This window comes from Phaethon aethereus (genome assembly GCF_964289735.1).
Source record: "Phaethon aethereus genome assembly, chromosome: 12".
Lineage (NCBI taxonomy): Eukaryota > Metazoa > Chordata > Aves > Phaethontiformes > Phaethontidae > Phaethon > Phaethon aethereus.
This window is the reverse complement of record NC_138588.1, coordinates 14,883,246-14,907,245: the sequence shown is the minus strand read 5'-3', so window position 1 is coordinate 14,907,245 and position 24,000 is coordinate 14,883,246. Positions and strand designations below refer to the sequence as shown.

The window sequence follows — 24,000 nt, the reverse complement described above, 5'->3', positions numbered from 1 at the left end:
TGGCTGATGCAAGGTGTTCGGTTTCATAAATTATGGTATTGTTGCTTTAACTGTCCTGGCACGGTGCCGCTTTCTGTTGCGGGTGTGAGATAATAACACCTGCGAGAGAAAAGTAGTGGGTGCTGAGCAGGGAGTGCCCGGCGTTGGGATGGGTGGCTTTTAGAAGCCACATTTGCCTTGCTGGAAATCACAGCAAGGAAGCAGTCATTGCGGGTTGCTAAATACACTCATGAAGAATAATGTTACTTTGGGGAAGAAGTTATACTGTTTAGTATAAATAATAAAGTTGCATGAAAACCCTGAAGTATAATACCACTATAATATGTTTTTATTTCTCCTGTATTTCAACAAAGAAGCCAGTGTAGAAGAGAACTGTGAGTTTTTACTTGGAATGACAGCACAGCAGATTCTAAAGAGCACCAATTCCTGGAGCTGCCTTGTTACATCTTCTTTGTAAATACTTATTGAGGTTTTTTTTTAGTCTAGGAAATCTTTTAAGACAGAAGAACTTTGAGATTTGTTTAGACTGGAATGGTTATTCTTTCTGACAGTGGTATTTGTTGTGCTTTACAGAGGATAAATAGGATGTGGTATCTATTTTTATATAGATATGTGTGAAAAAATGGTATTATGTTACCAACAACATATACAGCTGTAGACTTTTATACTCCTTATGATTCTGGTTTGCATTTCACTAGGGTTAGGAAAGTAGTTCACACTTGTGATTCCCTGCCCCCTTCCCCCCCCACCTCATACATAGAGGTTGGACTCTGAATATACTGGATATTCATTTTATCTAGATAGAAATGTAAAATGCAATATCACTGAGAATGTAGGATATTTGTGGGCCTAGAATCAGCTTTGCAGTTTAAATTAGAGTATAGAAGAACTGTAACTCTCTTTTGAGTTAAGTTAAATATGCAGTATTAGTATAATATTCTGGTTGAATACATGCTAAGTAACTTAACTCTAGGCCATTTATCAAGGCCAGCAAGTAATAAAAAATGATGATTGTTTGTCTGCTTGTTCCTCTGGTTTTTTTAATATTTTTTTATTATACCAATACCCACATAGTTAGGTCTTGAACCTTTCATTTGGGAAGACAGATGCTTAATGCTCTGTGGAGCCTGAGGCTGTGGTTGTGTATACGGTAGAATTGGTTTTATGCAGTGCTCAATTACCTGTCACTCTGTGATGTGGATGGAGAAGGAGAACACGAAAGCATTTATGTTGAGTTAGCCAGGGCCCATGATGAAATGCCGAGTTAACTGGAGGAAGAGAGATGCTACAATGTCTAGCACAGAGTCTGCTGTTAAAACTTGCCCTTTCAAAACTTGTAAATGCACTTGTATTGACAGATTTAATTTATTTTCTTTTATTTTCTATTAAAGGATTTACATTATGTGACTTCATTGTTTTTCATCTAGCACTGAGATGCACTAAGACTGCAATTGCCATGTTATGAAACTACAGCCAGAATTTCTTCCACAGTGGACATCAGACTCTCTAGTAGGGACTGGGTAGCTGCCTGTACTGTATTTGCCCCCAAACTGTATTTTTTGTGGTTATGCAAAAGGCTTGATTTTCAGTGACAATAAATTTGGTACTCTTACGATTGCTTTATTCATTGAACTATAGAATAATTAAATGGGAATGTTTTTATACTGAAGAGAATTCTTAAAAGATAATTTCAGATCAGCAGTACAGGTTTTCCAACGTAGCCAGCAATGTTTCTGATGGCAAGTGCTAAGGTGGCAAGTTTTGGTGCTGGTAGTTACCTTCCTCTGAAAGGAATACTGGTGCTGAATGCCTGGTCAAAATCAAAGCAACTTCATGACAGCAGGCAGAGATATTCTCTCTAATGAGAACTCTGGAACACAGTCTTTGTCATTCGGGTATTTGTTATTTTGATGATTGAAGAAGTATGATTTTTAAAAAAATTGATGATTGAATGCATTATGATTTTTTTTAAAAAGAAGAAAAACCAACCCAAAACAAAACATACCTCTGCCTGCCCCCCTGCCAATATTCCCTAGCTGAGATGCCAGGAAAAGCACTAATGAAGGAAGAAAAAGCTCTAAAGGAAAATGACAACCGTATTCAAAGTAGGACTTTACAATAAATGGAGATCCAGTTTCTGTGTTTGACATCTAAGTTGATTGTTAGTGAACACTTTTGCTTTATAAACTGTTGTTGTGATAGTCACCATTGCCTTTTCTACAGAGGAACCCAAAATATATTAGTTGAGGTTGATGAGGAAAAAGTGTTATATTAGAAAAACGTATGATAACTACCATAATGCAGAGATATGAGACCAATGTTTACTGTATTTTTTTGAGAAACCTAATTGGAATTGGAAGTTTCGTATTTTGTTCTGCAAATTTCTAGCCACACTGGCATATTTGGATGTTCTAATTCAAGGTTTGTGTATATTGTCTGTGTTTAACAAACTGGGAGTAAAGACAGGATTAATAATGAAGTAGAGAGTAAATAAATGTAAACAAGAAGGTGCTTTTCTCTGTGTTCTTACCAGAAGTAACTAGGTGTGGGAAGCAAAGCAGATGTCTGAAATTCTCAGAACTTTCTGCTTTTCTATAAAATGACAATTATATTGACAACTTTATTTAACCATGATTTCTTTTTGCTGTTTTATTACACTGGATGCATAACATAACACACAATTGATTGGAAATTGGTTTTGGGAAGGTTTTTTTCCCCCCAAGGTGAATCTATAGTAAATTTTATTTAACAACTTGATATATTTTTATTTTAAGGAACAAGAACTGCATTAAACTTCTTTTTAAAGACTTTTGGTTAGTTAAGAACTTTAAAAAAGATAATCTGAATGTGTAACAATAATGAATACTCTGTATTCCTGGTATAGGAGAAAAAATAAACAGGGAGCTGCAGCCAGAAAGCCCTCTTTTGAAAATAACTACCAAAGTCACTTGGTAGTACTGTAACAAGTAAAATTTGTACATCAGGTTTTTTTTCGTTCTGTTTTTGTAGTCTCCAGGTACTCTCATTTTTCTTCAGAATCAGTATTTTTAAGAGTACTTGAAAGGAGTGAAAGAAACATGAAACATTGTTTTGCTCAGTAGTTGAAGGGAATTAGTTCCAAAAGATCCTAATTTGTATCTTCTCCAAGAAAAGGTGTTTTTCCTTGAATAAACTGTTTCCTGTGCACGTAACAATTCAGAAATTACTTGACCTCCTGAAACATGTCTTAAACAGTGATACTACAGCCAAATGTTAAATTTAAGTATTGATTTATTGGCTAGCCTTGTGTGTGTATTTTTAGCTAGTCTAAGAGCTTTTTGGCTGGCTAAAATAGCTGTGTACCTACTAAAGCAAGTATAAAAAAGATGAGAGGAAATATGTACAAAAGAATATATTTTCTTTCTTTCTAAACTTTTATTCTACTTTTTTCAATTCCAGAATAACAGTTTGTGAGTCAGTGTGGAGTTCTCTAACATCATGATTTGGATTCTCCTGTTTCCTTTATGTTTTTTTCAAGAGAGCAGTGAAATTATGTGTCTTGCATATTAAAAGAATCTACTTTTACTTGCAGTGTGCTTTGAAAATGTCTGAAAATTCCAGTGACAGTGACTCATCTTGTGGCTGGACTGTCATCAATCATGAGGTACCCAATCTCAAATTAATAAAGTTCTGTCAGTTTAAGACTAGCCATATGCAGTAAAATGTTATTTCAACTTTGTAGTACCTTTTGTTTTGTATGGATCTTGCATATCAATAGAGACTATAGAAGAACAATTCATAAATAAAAACCTATAAAACTACTGTTTAAAAATGTGTATCCTTTAGCTAATATAAATTTTGTTATTTAAAAGAATTTTTTTCTTCAAAGATTTTACTTTGAAGAATTGCTAGAATTTTAGTGAGATGCTCTCCTTTGTTCCATCTTTCCTGAAAGCATTGATGTTCTATGTAACTTGTCTGTTGTTGCTAATGTATTTCTTCTTTTCCTTCCAAATCCCCCTTTAACCCCCCAAAAAAAGTTGGGAATAATGAGCAGGAAAAAGATCTCATGCAGAAGGAAATAATTCCATGATTTCTCCAAGTGAGAAGTCTACCACATGAGAACTTTCTACCACTAAACTAACTGATTTTAGCTTCAACAGTTGCTGTTTAGGAACAGCCCTCTGTCCTTATATTCTGTCTTTCTTACTATGAAAAAATAGGATAGAGACAAGTTTATGCCCAATGACCTGAATATTAGTAGCAGACACTTTCCAGGCTCATATGTATGCTATAGCCATTATCTTTATATTTCTATTTGTGCATAACTGACTGCTTTTGTTCCTGACCGGAACAATCTCTGTCTTTTGGGTTGAGCCTCTGAGCTCAGGAGGTTGAGAACTGCCATAAAGACATCTGTGAGATGTGCTGCCTCTAATGTTTTGTGTTGCCTCACTCTGCTTACAGAATGCTTAGACAGTTTGGAGAAAGATGTGCACAGGCCTACTGGGTCTTATTTGCAGGCTTTTAAGCGCTTTCATTGGTGTGGAATGCTGTTCTGCATCGAGAGGGAAAGATACAAGGCGTTGAGAGGGTCTGGACTCTCCATAAATCAACAGTGTTGCAAAGACTGCTCAGAAATCCCGTGGAGAGGGTTATGTTACAGAGAGTATGTAATTATATATTCCATACCCAAGATGCTGAAGTTTTCCCAGGCTTTCTTGCCTTAAGTGGAATCTAGGGGAAGCTGCAGTGAGTACAGGAATGCCGACATTTTTATTAGGTTTGTTGGGAAATGAAGGTGATGGGAGATCAGGGCATCTCTTCTTACATCACTGCTGTAAGTCAGGAATGAGAAGTCTAGCCTTCTCAGAGCTTAAAATGATGATTGGTGAGGGCTTGATGGGTCTTGAAAACTGTAACAGCCTGAAAAAAAACTTGGGGATGGTAAGAGATCCTTTTGTGAGAAAGTTTAAGTTTTGAAGTGACTTTCTTTTGTGTTTTCCAGGGAGTCACAGCAGCTTTTATCACAAGTTCTTTGCAATTCACGTTGGAATTCTGGGTTTTCTTGTTCAGGCAGGATACCGTGAGGCATAAAACACGTAGAAATAACCTGGATGTTGGCACCTGGTGGAGGAGGAATTCATTTGGCAGTGCAGGGCTTGGCTAGTGGCAGCAACTAAGGGAATCACAGAATCACTAAGGTTGGAAAGGACCTTCAAGATCATAAAGTCCAACCATTAGCCCAACACCACGCGTTGTTGGGCTTTGTTTTTTTGGGGGGGGCAAATTGTCCCTGAAGAGGTATCTTCCATAAGGAAATACACAAAAGCAATCCAATTATTTAAGGAAGTTGTGATGATTGATTCTGTGGCTGCAGACAGAAGGAGCTAACAGACTGTGTGCAAGGCAAAAAACTGTTCTTAGTTCAAAATACTTGTTGTCCATGAAAACCTATTCAATGGATGTGTGGAGCTCTGTCAAATTTGTATGGCTTCAGTTGTGTTTCTCTCCATCTTTTGATCTCTGCTTTAGCTTCATTTATTAGGCATACTTTTATGTGGAATGAAATGCTAGAATTCCCTTATTCTTTGATCAAGTCTTGGGGTATAGCTATTTGTAAGGTCACTATTATGTTTGTATAGCCCTGGTTTAATTGGTGTGTTTGTGTTTCCTATCTTCTGATGTTTGACTAGTTGTATAAAGTGACAATGGCTTTATTAAAACAAAAGTAGTTTTTAATTCCTAGCAGAATAAAGCTTGAGACAAAAGAAAAAAAGTGAAGCAATTAAAGGTCTGTTGGGATGGGATTGCCTAGGTGTCTATAGGATAGGTGTCTGAACCTGAGGTTGGTTTCTAAGTTTGCATTGTATAGATTAAATCAATATGATCAATGGAGTCTAGACAGTGGCAATTCTTGCTCTAAGGTCAACACTTATTTGATCAGTTGACTCCACTGACTCTATTGATTGTAAAGGTGCCTTCAACAATTTGTTCAGGTGTAGACACTTGAGGTTAGGTAAGATTAATGTTTTATCTTTCTTCCCCTAGTGGTGAATGAGGCAGGCTTAAGTTGCTTAGAAACTCGGAGGGGCCCTACCTATTAGTGTGGATCTCTATATACTTTCTTCTTTAGTCCTGAGGATTTTTGTATCTCTTCAGATCTTGGCTGATGTATGGGTGCAGTAGGGGATTTTTTTTCTGGCTTGTTTTGTTTTTTTAAGTATTTAGCATTGTCTTTTAAACTGAGCAGGTTATTGGGCCAGCATCCTCAGGGCAAATGGGTTAACTATTTTCCTGGAATGACACTTACATATTGGTTGTCTCTATCTTCTTGTTGCCTGCCCCAAAACATTTTCAAGGAACAGTACTTGAGATACTTCTTTCATAGGAGGAAAATAGGAAGTAATGGGAAGAGGTTATGGGTTGTGATCAGCTGTTTCTCCTTCACTGCACACTCCCCTGTTGGCAGATTATAATGAAAAGCTGGGTAATTCAAAAGGCAAGCCATTGCAAGCCTGTGATTGTACTCGAGTTTTGAAAGCTCAGTTGAGTTTCAAAAGCAAGAGATACAGTTTGTGGCTTATATGTGTTGGTATGCAGTTTCCTTCCTGTTGGCAGCAAGGTGGTATTTAAGAGATGGTTAGAACTACTTTTCCTTGTTTTGGATAATAAACTGGGAATCCTGTCACCAAAATAAAAACAGAAAACCCACTCACTCCAGTCCTCGAGACCAAGCAGGATACAGGAGTGCTCAGGCTGCCAGACTTTACAGACTTTTAATAAAAGTGAAAGGATTTCAGAGTTGGCTACAACAGTTGGGTTACTCAGCTGTTAACTGCAGGCTTTACTTTCATACTTGGGATGGTTATTTTACACTGGAACTGAAAATGTATTATGCAGTCTAAATAAATTAACATAATACAACATTATAGGAAGACAGGGATTTGTCTAGCCAAAGCAGAACAGATTTCTGTGGTGTAGAGATTTTCTGTTCCCAGTTATTCTTCCCTGATTAAAAGAATTAAAATCATTCTGTTTGGGGTGGGAAAACACTGGTGTTTAAAAGCTCCCGGTATGGGTGTTCTCCTGGTAAGAGAGCTTTGAATCTGAGCATGAAGAAAGTAGAATGAATGGGATGGCTAGACACCTTTCACACCCTTGTTATCCAGGGAGGGGGTGACATGTGGGCTACTGTATGCTTTGGGGAAATGATTTGGCTATTTTGGAAGGGGGTAGAGCTAAGTATTAGACAAATCTGGAATACTATAGTATTACTTTCTCACGTATTATTGTGACCTGTATTGATGTTGACACAACAGAATCAGTTTCTGGATTTGCTTTGCCATTTACAAAGGCATCAAGTTGAGAGACAAGAAATAGCAATTGGCTAGATTGTGATTGCAGAGAACTGACAGCTGTGTATACTCAGTGTAATAGCTGCTTTGAACAGAGAAGTTGTTGTGTGTATCATTGGATTACTCTTAAGAAAGGATCTGCTAATTTTGTGTAGGAGTGTAGGAAAAGGAGTGAGAAGACAATATCCTTTCTCAACCTCTTTGCTGTTGATGAAATGGGAGGGTGATGGAGGTCTAGCAACAAATTAAGTGAATTGGAGAGTTCAGGCATCCACACCAGGCTGTGTGTGTTTATAAAAGTATGGCTTATCTTGTACTCAGCTAGCCCCATTTCTTGGTATTTTAGCTACAATTTTAATCTATATTCCTGATGTTTGCCTTGGTGTAGAGCCTGGGCAAACTAAATTTTTGTTATTCCTTTTCTTCCTCACCATTTAAGAAATTAATGGTTTTATTACACCAGAGGACAATTGTCACATAATAAATCTATATACCTATCTATAAAACCCAACCAAGCGAAAAACCCTGAATAATTTTGTATTTCCTTCTGTGAGATTTCACTCAGATTTTAATAAGTTACTAGTAATTGAGTGGCGAATTTCTGACAAACATTTGAGATTAAAATTGTGATACTTTTGTAGTCAAAAGAAGAAAATACAAAGTGTTTGTCAAATTGCTAAAGCAGTTAATTTTTGAAGCCTTTTAAAAAGGAACATAACTTTGTAATATGTTTGTAGAATGTATCTTATGCAGCTCTTTTTGAGGTATCTAATCTTCCTGAAGTAGTCTGCTCCTAAAAACAAAAGCACACATGTTTGCTTGAATCCTGAAATGAGACATCTATGGAAACCTGATATGGAAGTATTACTACTACTGTAATTTCACACCTGCTGTTGCAAAAATAACTATCCGTGTTTACAAAAACAGCTCAAGTTATTTATGGATCAGAGTGACTTAGTATTTTTCAGTTATGTTTTGCATGTTTATAGTTTTCTGATAACCTTAGTTGTGTTCCATCAGTTCTTTTAAACAAAGATTACAATATGAAGATTAAATATTTAGAGTTGGCAACCGTATTCCTTGCCTTTAGTGCCCTGCAATCTCTGACTGTTGTTTATCTTCAGTTCCTGTTTTGCTCTGAGGTTGCAACTGACTGGCAGCTGACTAATAACTAAGGCTTCTTTCTGGATTAAAGATAGAAATCCAATTTAGAGATTGTATCAATATTTGTTTTCCTGATGCCAGAGATGTTCTATTAAAACAGCCATTGAATTTGCTGACAGGAATTGAGATGGACTAGAGTTACATGTATTTTTTCGTGATACTAGTACTTGCTAGAGTTCATGCTGGTACTCTTGAAGTTGGTTTTTTGGGGGGGGGGTGTGTGTATTTACATACAACACATGGACCTGTGTGCAAGAATTAGAGCCCATTGTCAAATGAATTTTGAATATCTCCTCTGTTTCTCTAAATTTTATTAAATAAATGTCTAATAAAGCTAATAAAACCAGTTATTTAAAATACTTAGCATAGTTGTTAATGGATGCCTAAATTGCTTTTTTTCCCCCCTAGAATTGTCTTTCTCTGCCTTTTTTTCAGTCATGGTCATAAGTATTACACACTAACAGCTGTTTCCCTCTAGTTAATTACTTGGCATTTCTCATGCTTTGCTTAAAATCATCTTCAGTTTTAAAGTTTATTATTCTTCTCTTCTGTTTTTATTATTAATGTTCTCTTTCCTTTGTAACCCTTTTCTTCTGTTTTATTGATGAAAACCCCAATAACTGTAATGTTCATTTAAAACTCTTCAACTCCAGGGTTCTGATGTAGAGACAGTGATTTCCGAAAATGGAAGCACAAATGATAACCATGAGTTTGTTTCAGAAGAATATGTTTCTTTGCAAGACGAGGAGCAACCAATTGATTTGCAAGGTAAGATAAAGAGGAGCAGTTCCATAAAATAGGTAAGCGTCTGTTGTAGCATCGGCACAAAATTAGTGTTTTTAATAGAGTTTGTATACTCTGTAGGCCTCTGTCAAAGTACTTGCTTCCGAGTCATCAACTTGATAAAAGTATGTTTTTATTGAAATAGATGAGATTAGTAGAATGTCTTTCATTTTGTCAATACTTTAGATGTGTTACATAATAGTATACATTGGTGTTGCTGGAAGTTTACAGAAGTGCTATTGATAAAAGAAATTTACTATATTAAGCATTTCTTAATAATGTCATAGATCAAATAAGAGTAATTTGGAAGGAACCATCCATGCTTTTACACCTGAAAAAATAATATTGTGACACTGTGCTAGCATTTCTTGAGTTGGAAGTATAAGTCTGGTGCATATGAATATAAGGAAAACCCTTCCACTTAGTTTAATTACTAAATTTAATACTCAATTTGTTGATACTGGTACAAGAACACAGACTTGACAGGTTTCGTGTGTACTTGACAAAATTGAGCTTGGCCATGTTTCCAAATTCATAACCTTGATTTGTAGAAACATGACTAGACACTCAAACTCTAATGACTATCTTGAAAATATTTTAATTATCTTAGCATGCAAATGTACTGTGGTATCAACTTACAGTATAGTGTTGTTTTTTTATCTAGCTGTGCTTTTCATTTATAGGTTACTTCCATTATGATCAGTATGAGCATTTGAGTTTAAATATCCTCCAAAACATTGTCTTACATAATGACAAATTGGATTCTGATGCTTGTTAGAGGAATATTAAAAATGAGGTTTAGTGTATTTTTAGAAAACCTTCCCTGGTATGTGTGGATAATAGAAATCTCTCACAATTACATGTATTTTAATATTATATGGAAGTGGGCATAATTTGTGGAGTTACTGGCTTTTAATTCCATGTTTGTTTGTTTTTTTCCTCTTTTTATTTATATAGCTCAGTGCAACAATGATGGAGAGGTATCAGTGGTAGACAATACTCTCTCCACTTTTGAGGAAACTCAGACAGTTCCAGAGGTAAATTATGTTACGTTGTTCAGAAAGTTCTGTAAGTCCTATGTGACAATGCCGAACAGTGTTTTGAAGGCATTGAAATAAAGATAGTGATTTTACCTTTTTTTAAAGCATTAAGAATTCTTGCTATTTTTTTAAATTACTTTATATTGTATGTGTCTGAATGTTTTTTACATTGTCCATTTCCCTAGGGAAAGAAAGAAAAAATCCCTGATGATGGGTCCTGCATTGGCACTATTAGTGATGATTCTGACATTGTTACACTTGAGGCTCCAAAACCGGAAGAAACTCAAAGTCAGGAGGAGGCTCCAGCTGATGGTGAAGAAGCTCAGAGTTCAGAGGATTTTAACATGGGATCCTCCTCCAGCAGTCAATATGCGTTTTCCAATCTAGAAACTGGTAAGAGCAATAAATTACTTAGCAGCTGTGTCCAAAAATGTCACTGGGGAAAGAAGAAGTATCTTTGCTTTAGAGAACCTTTTTTATGTGGAGAGGGGAAAAAAAAAATTGGTCTTGTTGAGTACCTGTCCAAGTACTTGCAGCCTCTAGGACAACTCTAGCTGCAGTAACTCCAAAACTTTGTCCAAATATATGTCCGCAATCTTTATTTCATTTGAGCGTTCTCTCCCATTACGTGTTCACTATTTTAAATAGAAAGTAAATTTCTAGCATATTTTGGGGAATTAAAATGACTTTTGGCTCATAGAATAATTGTAGGTTTTCTCTTGACAACTTTTTTTGCTTTTATAGAGTTGGCATAAATACCTAGAGGCAGGGAGAGAATTGATTTTTGGGGCCATGAGGACTAATAGCAGCATGACTACAAAAACTTTTTGCTTACTTTCATATTTACGTAGCGTATATATATATATTTTTTTTTTTTTAAGATACTGCCAGTACTTGGCAGAAATTGCAACCCATGATACTTAGGAGGAAGGATATGAATATTTGGCCTATTAAAAACAAACAAACAAAACCCCAACAAGCCAAACAAAGAAGCTTACTGTTGTGTTATTCTTCTCTAGTTCTCTAGTCTTCCCTTTTAATTCTGTTTGGCTGCTTATTTGTAATCTTTTCTGTTCTCTGTATTCTCTACAACACTTTTGTGTTACTGATTTTTACCTTTCAGAGTGAGTTTACTACAAGAACAGGATTTTTCTTAAAATACCATTTTATCTTAGAAGTATAATAAAGCATCATTAAAAGTTTGTGTATCTATATAGTATCCATTGGAATCGGAAGATGACAGCTTAGCATCTAATTATGACCAGTGATGATTTGTTACAAAGCTGTCACCTTCTTTAAGTCTTCTGTATGATTTGACTTAATTTTTAATTTAAAATTTAGTTGACTCTCTTTTTTCTTTTAGGGCTGAGTTCTAAAAAATGGTTTGTTTTTCCCCCCCTTTCCCCCATGTTTTTGTATACAAAAGTCAGTTGGCTGGAGAAGCTGAGGAAGATTCCTGATTGTGTAAGGGGATGGGGCAATGAGGTGAAAGAGCATGTGTCTCGCAGTCTTCCTTTCCAAGGTGGTGTGATTAAACTTCATCAGCTTGTGTAAAGCTGATTGCTTATGGTGTGCATGGAGTGTTCTTAAAATTATGAGTAATCATAATTAGCAATCACAGCAATCTGACTTGATCTTATAGTAGTGATATTCCAAGAGTTTGAAGAGTTTGGCTAAGCTGTCAGTGTTTTATTTGCTTTTTTTGAAAAATGTTAAGCTTTCATGTAAATTTGGAATGGGCATCAGTAAGCTTTGTAATACATTTTAATATATATGCTTGACCATTTAAATGAATGGTTCTTGTTGGATTCCAAATCTATGTGTGACTGGCAAGAATTTCTTCCTTCTAACTTAAGCTGATTTCAGCATGGTCTTTAGTGCTGTGCATTTGATGGACCAAGTATTCTAGAAAATGTCTGGAGCACTTCTGCATTTATTTTAAATGCCAAAGTTCTAGCAATCAAAACTTTCATGCCACTTTTTGGCAATGGAAATCTTTGCCATCCATTTCTTGTTGAGTTTTCTGTTATCTTGGAAAATGATGAGCTTCAGATTTTCCTAATGTAGATACTGAAACGTTCTACAAGAATTTTCTGCCATTTTTACTTACAAGCCAATTCCTGTTTAGGCTGTTTTCATCATGTAAACAGAAATGTTTTAATATTGCTTCATGAATGAAGTTAACTAGCAGAAGCACTCCTATAACTTGAGATAAACTGCATCTAGGCTTGAGATGTGTCTGTGCAGAAACGTCAAAGAACATCACATTCTTAACTGACATTGTTACTTCCTGTGGTTTCTAGTGTAGATCTGACATTTCAAAATCATAGCAGAAGCTAGAATTTTAGTCTGCCACTGTGGTGTCACTTTGTTTTATTTACACTCCTTTTCATCTTATTAATGTTAGAGTACAGCTTTATACTGAATTCTTACAGCAGCTGTAAAGAATTTCCCATTTGGCTAGAAGCAGCTTGTTCCTTAACCACTGTTGTATTCCATACGTGCAAGCTTCTTTGGCTGTTGAAAAAACCCTAAAAATACCAAATAAGCAGTAATAACACCTGTCTTACTCCATATGTCGTGTATAATTCTTTATAATATCTGACCTCTGCATTCTAGTAAAAGTATCTCTCTCCTGACTCATTTCTGAATGCTTGTTTGTTGTCCAGGACTGGGGAAGCATGGATCTCTTTAAATGACTGATTGTAAAACAGTGTCCTTTTCTGTCAGGCTATATAAATTCATTTAAGAATCTGCATGTCAAGTAACTGTTTAAGTGATTTGTCTTTATTGCAATGCCTGCTTGGTCAGTCTGGTTTGACTAATTGACTAAAATGGATTTTTTTTTTTTTTTTTTTTTTTTTTTTTTTTAGTAAAAGGGGACGTTATCTTTCTTTTTCTGACCTGTTGCTTGTCCATGGAGTCAGAAATTAGACATGTATTCCAGATACTAATTGGTAATCTTTTCTGGGGTTGATGCAATCACTTCTATTAAGTTGGAATTTATTTTCAGTGAAGAAACCATTACCAGTTAAGATTCTATAGATAATGGCTAGCACTGCTTGGAATTCTTGTCTGTTCAGTGATGTGTGCATGGCTTTGTGCAAACAAATGATTTTCAGTTGTGAAATGTTCAAGGATAGTAACTCTGTATTTATTTTTTTTACATTTGAGTGATCTCTGATAGGAGAATGAAAAACTGTATTTCTAGAAGGGGTGTTAGCATTGTGTAATTGTGGGCATCAGATTTAGAACTATCCAAGCAGGAGCACACTGTCATGTGCTGGAGGCTTCATTGATCACATGGACTCTATTTTGGGCATGTGAATTAGGTACATGACCATAGATACTTGAAAGCTTCTTTTTCACCCTGCAACTGCTTCCCATTGATATTTGCCTTAAACTTGAAAATGATGCTTTCAAGGGAGGGAGATTAAATAATCACTACTTACGTACTGGATTATATAAATTTATTTACAGTACGTGCAGCAAGCATGTGTACCACTAATAGCAACAAGCAGTTACAGGTCCGTTGTTATTTTCTCCATTAGAATGTATGGCTTTTGGGCCATAGGAACATGAACATACAAATGGTATCATAAATACAATTTTACAAAAATGCTATAAAAGGTATTTTTTATGGTTAGAATTTGTTCTTATCTCAAATCTTGGCTGATTCAATCTTCTGAAACATCGGTCAGGCAATAGGATCATTTTGGATTTCAGAGTGTTAGGGAAGGATGAATACTGAAGCACCCAAGTGGTTCTTTTCCTGTGCAGTAGTGGTTGAAAATGCCTTTTTTGAAAGGTGGGTAAAGACGTTAATAGATAGTATATGGTAGATATTAAAAGTAAACAAAATTATGTATTTAAACAAATTTTCAATGCAAAGTTTTGTTTGGATATCTATCATACCTGCATTAATGGAACTAATGGAATTTTGTCTGCAGCTGCATGTAGATCACAGAATGAAGTTTTCTGAGAGAATATAGTAAAACCATGCCTATCTTTTAGGAGACTTTCTTTTAGCAAACCTTTCTGTTGCTCTCATTATTAAATAGTTCAGTCTCAATATCTCTGAGAGAAGGAAGACTGAATTCTTAACCTTTCTATGTTACAAGTATTTGTAGAGGCAGTACATGTAAGTGCTTTAAGAAGCAGAGTTGTCTGAAAGAAACACTTTTCAATGAGCAAATGATAAGGTGTGGGGAAGTCCTGTACAGTTTTTTTTGATTTCTTGATTCTCTATATTTTCCTTTTAAAAAGAAGTATTTTTTTTAACTTTGGAGATCAAGCATTCCTTGCGTAATAACTAGCAGAAAATACCACATTGAGAATTTTTATTTTGTTGTATTAATGTTCTCTAAGAAAAATGGCAAATACATTTTGCATAAATATGATGGATTTTGGGCCTCAGATTGATTTTTAAAGCAACAATTAATGCATTTTTAAAGACTGTTCTATGTTGGTTTTCAGTTTTTCCATCTCAGGCTAGCAATGATGAATCAAGTAGTGATGAAACTAGCAATCGGTCCAGTCCCACAGTACGGAAACGTCGGGCTAAGAAGAGGCTGATCTCTAGCTCTGAGGCTGAGGGTGCGTTACCTGCTGAACCGGAGTCTGAACCTCCCAGAGAAGAGCAGCATAAATGCCAGTTCAGCAGTGGCCTGAACAGATGCATCATACTAGCTTTGGTGATTGCAATCAGCATGGGGTTTGGACACTTCTATGGTGAGTTTATAGGAAACAAAATACATAGAATCAACATCTTGCATAACAAATACCATTTGGTTGTGACTCGCAATTTTTTTTTTACTTGTTCGCTCCTAATAATCAAAACCTAAAAATGAGAAAAAGCAAATGCTAATGTATGGATAATATAGGGAGGCACTTCAGTGGTGCAATTGTATTTAATATACACTACTTTAAAATTAAACAGAAAAAAATTAATTTTTGGTTGCCCATCTAGATAAATTTCTTCTTGTTCTCATAATACAGTATGTATTCTTCATTTTTCACATCTTTTCTTTTGAAATAAGTTTGTGGTAGTGCTTATCATTCCTAACAGCATTCAAAGACTTATTTCAGGATTTTGTCCCATATGTATTCATCTGGTAAATGTAAGAGCAAGGCATATTTTTACAGTTTATAGTATCAGTGTTTTTCTCTCTCCAGTGGAGAAAAATATGCTGTAGTTGTCCTTGCAATTGCAGAATGGTTTAGGGAATCCAGGGTAGCAGCAATTTTTCTGTGTTTAGTGCATTTTTTGAAGTTAAGCATTACACCGATTGTTACTACATTTAATAAAACAGCAGAACTCATGACAGATCTAAATCTACTTAGTCCAATCCTGTTATAATAAAAATTATAGAGGGCATTTATATGAAAATGTGCCTTCATAAGAAGACTTGTGATTCAACTTGAGACTGGGAATATGATTCTAATTGGATTTGATTTTGAATAATTGTTAGGGGTCTAAATTTTGACATTTATTTGGGGATTTTTACTAATTTTCACTCAACCCTGATTTTTTTGTTGTTGTTCTTAGGTAAACCTGAAGGTAAGTGTCATGAGTGATGTATTGTAGATGTTGTGCTTGCATTAGATTTACTTATTAAATTGTGTGTGTACGTGTACACACACATCCATATATGTATGCATGCTATAATAAATAAAAAAAATCAAGTCTTAAGAATTACTAGTGTGTATGGAATTATAGGAATAACTAATCCAGTTGTGTAAAATACTTTCTATTTAGCAACTGCAGCTAGTAGTAGCTGGTGTAAAAACTGATGGATGTATACCAGCACACTAGAAGCAGAGAGGAGCACAATGGCTAGACTAGCTTTTGATAGTGATTCATGATGAGAACTTGAGATTTCACTTCTGTTAATCATTAAATTGGGGTTAATGATAAATACTATAATTTTAAACGACTTTGAGATCTGTGGATGAGAAATACATTTTGGAAATGTACTCAGGGTCATATCTTTATTAAGGGATTCGCTTTGACTTGTTCTGTACTTCTAAACAAAAATTGTCACTGATCACAGTGGTGACAGCATTCTCAGCAGAAAGAAGACTTTTTAGTTTTTACTTCTTAAGTGAAAGTTCTTCGTGGTTATGTGGTAACTAATCTTTCTACCACTAGAAAGGAAATGAAACCCTCCTTTCCATTTTCCTGGTTTTTGTTTGGGGTTTTTTGGTGTTTTTTTTTTTTTTTTTTGAAACACAAACTTGCAAAGAGAAATCCATCTCCCTAGAAGACTATTTTGCATTTTTGTGATTCATCTTGGAATGAGTGTTTTCCACAGCAGTTTTTTAATGCTAGGCTATTTGTTGTGTAAGAGGATTGGAAAGGGTTACTTTGGGGATAAGGGGGGCAGTATCAGGATAGTGTTCTCCTTTTAACTAGAGCTCCAGGATCCCTTTAAGATTTCTAAAGATGTAGAAAGCAACTAGCATTAGGTTTCAATCAATAGCTGTATCCTAATCAGTATTAAGCTGAGATAGATGCTCTAGGGAGATATAAAAGGAGGGCAAGCTTTCCAGGAAAAAGGTGACTGGAAAAGGTAAAGTTAGGAAGCCCTTGCCAGAAGAGTGTCTCCTTATGGACATTCAGATTTTTTTTTGTTTTCTTTAACCAGAATCTGCAAAAGGGAATATTGCTGTAATGCTAGGGATTTGGATAAATTACTTAAAGAATCTGAAGGATACTGTGACTTAGAGTACCATCTGGAAACACAAACCAATTACTGAGGGAATGATACCTCATTATATCCATTTTCAGTGTCTTTGCTACCCTTTATATGTAGCTAAATGTAATTTTTGCTTACTGTATCTAAATTAGGATTCTTGATAAGGAGAGAGCAGAGTTTGAGTGTTTTTCTGTAATTCAGGTTCCTTTTAACGTGAACCCTTTACAGTAAATGATGATTTGTCTGATGCAGTCTTCAGATTCTTAGGATCAATGGACTTTTTCAAAAGTATCTATAAAACATAAATATGAAAAACAAATTTACTGTCAGTATACTTAAATTCACTTAATCAAGGATCTATGCTTCCAACAAGTGTTTATTAGGACTCTGCAAACTTAAAATCATTGCTGTGTTGAACTGTTGCGGTTCAACTTGGTTTAATAGAGTACTGTCTGGTTTTAAGTTCATACTTGACAATACATAAAACAGAAATTAAGAGAGCACAAAAAATTCCTCAATGTAATAGTACTTATAGAATTTCTTCTGCGTAATAATACACTGCATCTATTTCTATGGTGAAATAGAATTCTGCATATGCTTCATTGATTTTGAAAGAAATACCTAAAACTTGCTGTTGCCATCTGCTGTAGAGTCAATTCAAGAAACTCTTAAAAGCAAAGAAATAAAAACTACATCAGTGACAGGATTTATTGAACATGTGTATAGGTAGGGAACTACCAGTAAAGAAGTTTTACTTGACAGAAGAAATTGGTGTCTAGTACAATTAAGATATTTTTTTCAGAAAAATAGTGTCTCAGCCTTTATCTGACAATTGAAAGACAGAATATTTGCTTACTCTTCAGCCTTCACTCATGGATAAGAATGACAAGATAGGGCCTGCAAATACTTGCTGCTTTGTTAGAAGTGTGTAGTAATTGTGTTTCTGCATGAAAGTTTAAATACGGTGCTAATATCCTCTTATTCTTATAACTTTACGTAACAGTACAACTTGTACTTCTGAAATGGATAATGCATGGACTAAAGATCTCCCTTTTATCGTAATTGGCTTGCATGTTACTAAAAAAAAAAGACAAAAAAAATCACACACATCCTTTCCTGCATAACTTCTGTTGTTTTGTATCTGACATATTTCTATATAGCATTCCAAAACTCCTTCATTTGTTATCATCAGATAAAAGACAGTGTAATAGAGAATTTTTGGGTATCTCTGAGAAATTGTTCATTAGTGGAAGAAACAGAATTGGTATGTAACGATCTGGTTTTATAATCTTTATTTTGTTACAGCTAAAGAGTTACTAGTAAGTACTTGACAGAAATTGCAAGGTAAGAATGCCTTTGAATTTGCAGAGAAAATGAACAGACACACTTAAACATGATCTTTGTCTACCTACTTAATGTAAGTCAGACTATCAAAAGAAAGTTCTTTATCTTTGTAGGTACAGTACAGTTCCAGAAACGTCAGCAGCTGGTGACAAAGATACGTGAATTAAAGGATATGAAAGATGACCTTTACCAGTGCCAACAAGAGCAAGGAGATAAAGTGCATCATGAAGTGGGGGTAGGTATGAGTTTAGCTGGAAGTCATTGTGTTATTCTGTCATGTGTGTAACTTACACAAAGGGAAATTAATTCATCGCACAGATCCGTTACATTTTTTTTCTTTAGTAAGTTCTTTCTGAGAACGTCAAGAATTCAGGGGAAAGAAGAACGACAAAGTTTTTGTATTTTGATCAAATGTGTTATTGGAATGTGTTTAAACATGCTATTTTTTATGTGTGTAGTCTAGGAGTTACCTGGACACAGAGACTGTCTCTTTCCGTATGACATAATGCCAGGTTGTCATTAATGAAGACAGCTGAAGTAGAACGCGCTGGTAAAAACCTATTTTAGATTGAACCTACAGGTTTTGTGAATTTGCTTTCTAAATTGTCAATGATTATTCATCTTTTAAATACTTAACCTGTACTTTTAAGTTTTTTTACTGTTAAATCATTCAGATTAGGGAGTGCTTTGTGTGTGCACGTGTCTTCTTAAAAAAAATTTTTTTAAAGTTGCTGATAGCATTTATACAGAATTCAATATGTTTAGTTTTGGAGTTTGTCAAGGATGCCAAGAGACTGGGGAGATACTTTTGTGTTAGGGTATAGTTACACGAACATGTATTTTCAGCAGCAAATTTGGTTCAAAATCAGTTCCTGAATTTCTGGCCCAACTGTTGAATGCCCTTGCTTCTGCCTATGTATTTGGCTTTCTACTCTGTAAACCCAGTTTGCGGAACGTGTCAACAGCAAGGATGCACATCTTCATTTCCTTTTAAGATGTATCAATTCATGTACCCAGGTTACTATCCTTCAGCTAGTTAAACCAATACAAGCAAAGGGTAATGACCTCTGGTTGGAAGGGGGAGCCTCTCACATGGTCTTTGTTGCCAAGAAAGTGTTTGAGTGTATATCTGAGATAAACTAGCTCTATTTTTGCATCTTGCTGCTACATGTGTCACTGCATCCAAAATGACAAGTAAACTTTGTCTGGGCTACCTTGGTCTTTCATCTTTCTAGCTGAAAGTGTAATAATTCTAATTGTAGTATATTTGCTTGTTTTCTTTTTGTTTGTATTAGTCACTCAAGGGAGATCTTGCCACATGTTTGACCTCTACTGAGGTGGAGAAGAAATCCTTTGAATCTCAAAAAAAAAGTCTTGCTGCAGAAAATCAGCACTTAAGAGAATCTCTAGAGAAGGAAGAAAAAGCTTTGGCCTCACTTCAGGAAGAATTAAGGAAGCTAAGACAACAAATTAGAAACTTAGAAGATAAAGGAACTAGCACTGAGTCTATTGTAATGGAAAATCAGAAACTAAGGGAACATTTGGAAGAGGAAAAGCAAAGAAACCACAACTTTCTTAGGCAAAAGGAAACACTCTTTGCAGAGGCGCAGATGTTAAGGAGAGAACTAGACAAAGAACGTCATGTTACAGAAGCTCTAAAAAAAGAACTGGAACAGTTAAGTTCTCGTCAAACACCTGACAGTGCTAATGATGATACATTAAGAGAAAATCAAGAAATAGAAAGTCTGCGAGGAAGACTAGCAGAACTAGAAAAAAAGCTAAACTTTGAGCAACAGCGCTCTGACTTATGGGAGAAGCTGTATGTTGAAGCAAAAGACCAAACTGAAAAACAAGAAGTGAATGAAAAGGGACAGAAGAAAGGTGTTAAAGGGCAAAGTAAGACTAAAAAGAAGTCAAAGGAATCATTTTTTGGTTCAGTTAAAGAAACTTTTGATGCTATGAAGAATTCCACAAAAGAGTTTGTAAGACACCATAAAGAAAAGATTAAGCAGGCTAAAGAAGCAGTGAAAGAAAACCTGAAAAAATTCTCTGATTCTGTAAAGTCTACATTCAGACACTTCAAAGATACCACAAAAAACATCTTTGATGAAAAGGAGAAGTCGTCAAATGAAAAAAGACACGAGGCAAACAAGAAAGCTCGAACTTTTTACCGAGAACAAAACTCTTACGAGAATCTGAAACACATGCATTACAGGGGACCTAACATGCCAAAAGAATTCAAACATGGAAGAAAACATCAGTTTACAGCATTTGAAAAAGATACAGATTCACAGAAATGTCTCGATGATCCTTTGTGTAACAGAAAACAACAGTTTGTCCTAAAGGGCTGCTCTGGTATTTTTGAATGTGCTCATCAAGAATTCATTAGTCTCTTTAACAGAGTATCAGATCCTATCAGGGTGGATGAATTTAATCGGCTAATGAAAAAGTATTTGCAGCAAGTGGTACATAACTTTCATCACTGGAGAGAACTAGAAAATTTCATCGAAAAGTTTTTTCATGATGGGGTATTTATACATGACCAGATGCTGTTTACTGATTTTGTTAATGATGTCAAGGATTACCTGGAAGATATGAAGGAATACCAAAATAATAATGAAAATATTTTTGAGGATTTGGACAAATACATCTATAGATACTACTTTCATTATGATAATTCACCCCAATATGGACCCAGGTTTGTTTCAGTTTCCTGAACTTATTAACAAAATGAAGTAGTCTTTGTAAAGACAACTAGTGTCCTTGTTCTAATAGGTGATCTTCTAGCACGTATGTATATATGTGTATATATATATCTACATGCTAGAAGACTATCTGAAGGACTCAGTGGAAATACTAGACTGTGTTATATAAAGTGGATCTGTAGTACCTTATATACATTTTGTGTCTGTGTATGATGTTAGTTTGGGAGTACAATCTAATATTTTTACTGAGTTCTTTAGAAAACTGGGTAACTGCGATGACTTTAGACTGAACAGCTATGGTTGCCTGTTTGATGGCATGAATAACCACCTCAGAAGAAGCATTAACTAGGACTTCCTTGTTGTCCTTCCCTGAATGAGGTTTTTGGATATATTTGGTCAGTCTCTATAAGTCCTGTTCTGGCAGGTATATTCCCTGCTAGCTTTTCAGGAATTTCACTATTCTATTGCAGCTTAGTATAATACTGAGTCAGTCTGTATTCCCAGAGTAGAGCTACTCAAATGGCAGGCTTTAGTTCAGGTCCTGACCCTGGCTGAATTTGTTCAGACTTGCTTACAAAGCTCCTTGGCATGAATTGTTTCCTACGTTACTTTCTTGCATCTAATGGTATTCTCAGGGCTTCTACAGAGCAGTTGTGATACGCTGCCTGGCTGGCCCAGTGGAGCTAGATACGGTTTCTACTGCAGAGACTTTGGTGAAAGAAAAATAAGCAAGCAGCCTTAATGTATTGTGTGAAACTTGCTCTTTTTGGAATACATATGTATATATTTTATGTGGCTTTTAGTATCATTGCTATTACAAAATTGGCTATATAGTCTCTAATATATAATATATAATAATATAGTCTGCTAATGTTTATTCTGATCAGGTAAGAAAAAGTGGGATATATTAACCGGTTTATAAAACACAAGAAGTTGTCCTTGCAGCCATAATAGAATTTTTCCCTGTGCTAGTATTCAGTGCAAAGCATATTTAAGTATTTACATCAAGGTGAAGTTCTTCATTCAGCTTTCTCTGTGGGACTTGTATTGTTTGTATGTGTTTTATTGCAGCAGGAAGTCTGAATACTTCACTACTTTGGGGTTACTAAATAGTATGTGAGGTAGTACTTTTAATAAGAAAAAGTTGGATGACGAGGATGATACTCCTATATCAGCTACCAAGTAGCCTTTTTAATGTGTAGTTTTGGCAAACTCATGTCATGAGTTTTGTGTTTTTATTTATAGTCTAAGTACTTCTTACTAATTCATTATTAAAATGAACTTTAATTTTTAATTAAATACTTAATTTTTGAGCACCTTAATTCAGTTTATAGACAAACAGAATTTCAAATTCATTTACTCCTAGTATTATACAGAATTTTTTGTGATACTGATGATGAAAATAGCCTTAGCTTAGCAGAAGGTAGAGATGCTAGTCATATGGTAACAGCATGTAGTGTAATGGGACTGTTTGCATCAAAAACTGCAACAGGTGAGCAACTGTGTTTTGTCAGTGCCCCCTGTCTCTTTGTAATGTACTTAACTGTACATGAAAACCTCTGAAGTGCCCATGGTTACACAAGGCATGCTTTCCTAAGGGCCTGTAAAGTTTTCATTATTTTTATAGAGCCAAAAGTAATAGAATAACTGAAAAATAGATTGAGACCTCACTCAAGCATCACAGTAGGGATAATCAAACAGCTGTTTACCTGGCTTTATTCTAAAAAGAACTTTGGGTAACCAGCTGCAGAGAACTTTATTTTTAGAAAGGATTTCTTTTAAATATACCATCTTATGAGTGATTTAAACAAAGAATACCTCCCCCCCCCTTTTGCTTACAAGAGAAAGGACTACTTAATACTACTTTTTGGTCAACCTCAGCATGTTAAAAGTTGTTCATGACAATACATTTGTGTTTCAAAATGCTTTTAGAGAAATTCTTTTGTAAAAGTAGTAACAAGCTTTTGTTTACTCCTTGCAGTCGACCTAAAAGGCCGCCTTTTACACAAACTGAAAATTCCAGACATGAAAAACAAGCTCAGAAGTACCACCACCGTAATAAAAGAGAAGGTAAATGGCATAAACATGGTCGCACTAATGGAAGACACATGGCAAATCTTGAAATAGAATTGGGGCAATTACCCTTTGATCCAAAATATTGAGTAATTTATGGTAAAATAAGATTAGAATTAGTAATTCACATCCTCTCCAGAAATTTTTCAACAAAGCAGCAAGATGCAAGTTTTTTCTCTGAATAATTTGATTTTTACACATTTTTGTTAAAAGGCAGAAGTCAAGCTTTCTAATTTGCATATTCTGTACTGTTGCTTTAACTGTTCTTCAGAAGTGATGATAGTTTGGGTGCCAGCAGTATTGTTGCAGAAACTAGGCATGCAATGACTTGTGTATGAAAAATATGCTTAATTGCATTCTGTTCACATACTTCAAGCTTGAGTCATGCATAATGTACCAATAATTAACGCCAGTGGTTGATATAATAACTTCATCTCATCCTTCAAAAAAATAGGTCTACATTATGGTAATGTGTTAGTGTTTTGTAATCTTACACTTCCTTCTTGTCGGGGGGGGGGGGGCATTCAAGAGCCTGTTGAATTGTGAAGAATTTGCTGTACTGCATTCTAATCAGCTTGCTGATTTAAGCACTTGAAATGTCTTGCATATCTGCATATTGTAGAAGAAAAATAAAGAGACATTGTGGGTAAAAGTCTTTATTTGTAAAACAAACTATCATAGCTGTACAGTTCTATAAAAATGGTCCAGTCTTGTCTAATTTCTTATTCTTTAAGTAGTCATATGGTAACTTTGGTCTTCCTGATGTTTTCTAGGGTTGTAAGGTAGGTCAACACCCCCACCCCTCCATACTGCTACTGAAGTTGCATTCAGGAAAAGGTTTATGTGTTTCCAGACA

General features: G+C 35.3%; 1 protein-coding gene across 1 annotated transcript; it reads left to right on the top strand.

Moving 5' to 3' along the window:
* The first annotated feature begins 3,582 nt into the window (after positions 1–3,582).
* Positions 3,583–23,397, top strand: CCPG1 (cell cycle progression 1). Its single transcript, XM_082005161.1, has 8 exons — positions 3,583–3,643; positions 9,155–9,269; positions 10,242–10,321; positions 10,510–10,717; positions 14,801–15,055; positions 18,480–18,601; positions 19,662–21,064; positions 23,053–23,397. The coding sequence occupies exons 1-8, from the start codon at positions 3,584–3,586 to the stop codon at positions 23,231–23,233; spliced, it is 2,424 nt and encodes an 807-aa protein (XP_081861287.1). The 5' UTR covers position 3,583; the 3' UTR covers positions 23,234–23,397.
* Positions 23,398–24,000: the final 603 nt, after the last annotated feature.

Excerpts from the sequence above, each read along its gene's own strand:
- CCPG1 (XM_082005161.1), top strand. The coding sequence starts at position 3,584 with ATGTCTGAAAATTCCAGTGACAGTGACTCATCTTGTGGCTGGACTGTC. Across the intron at positions 9,270-10,241 it reads GCAACCAATTGATTTGCAAG|CTCAGTGCAACAATGATGGA; the intron begins GTAAGATAAAGA and ends TTATTTATATAG. Across the intron at positions 10,718-14,800 it reads GTTTTCCAATCTAGAAACTG|TTTTTCCATCTCAGGCTAGC; the intron begins GTAAGAGCAATA and ends GTTGGTTTTCAG.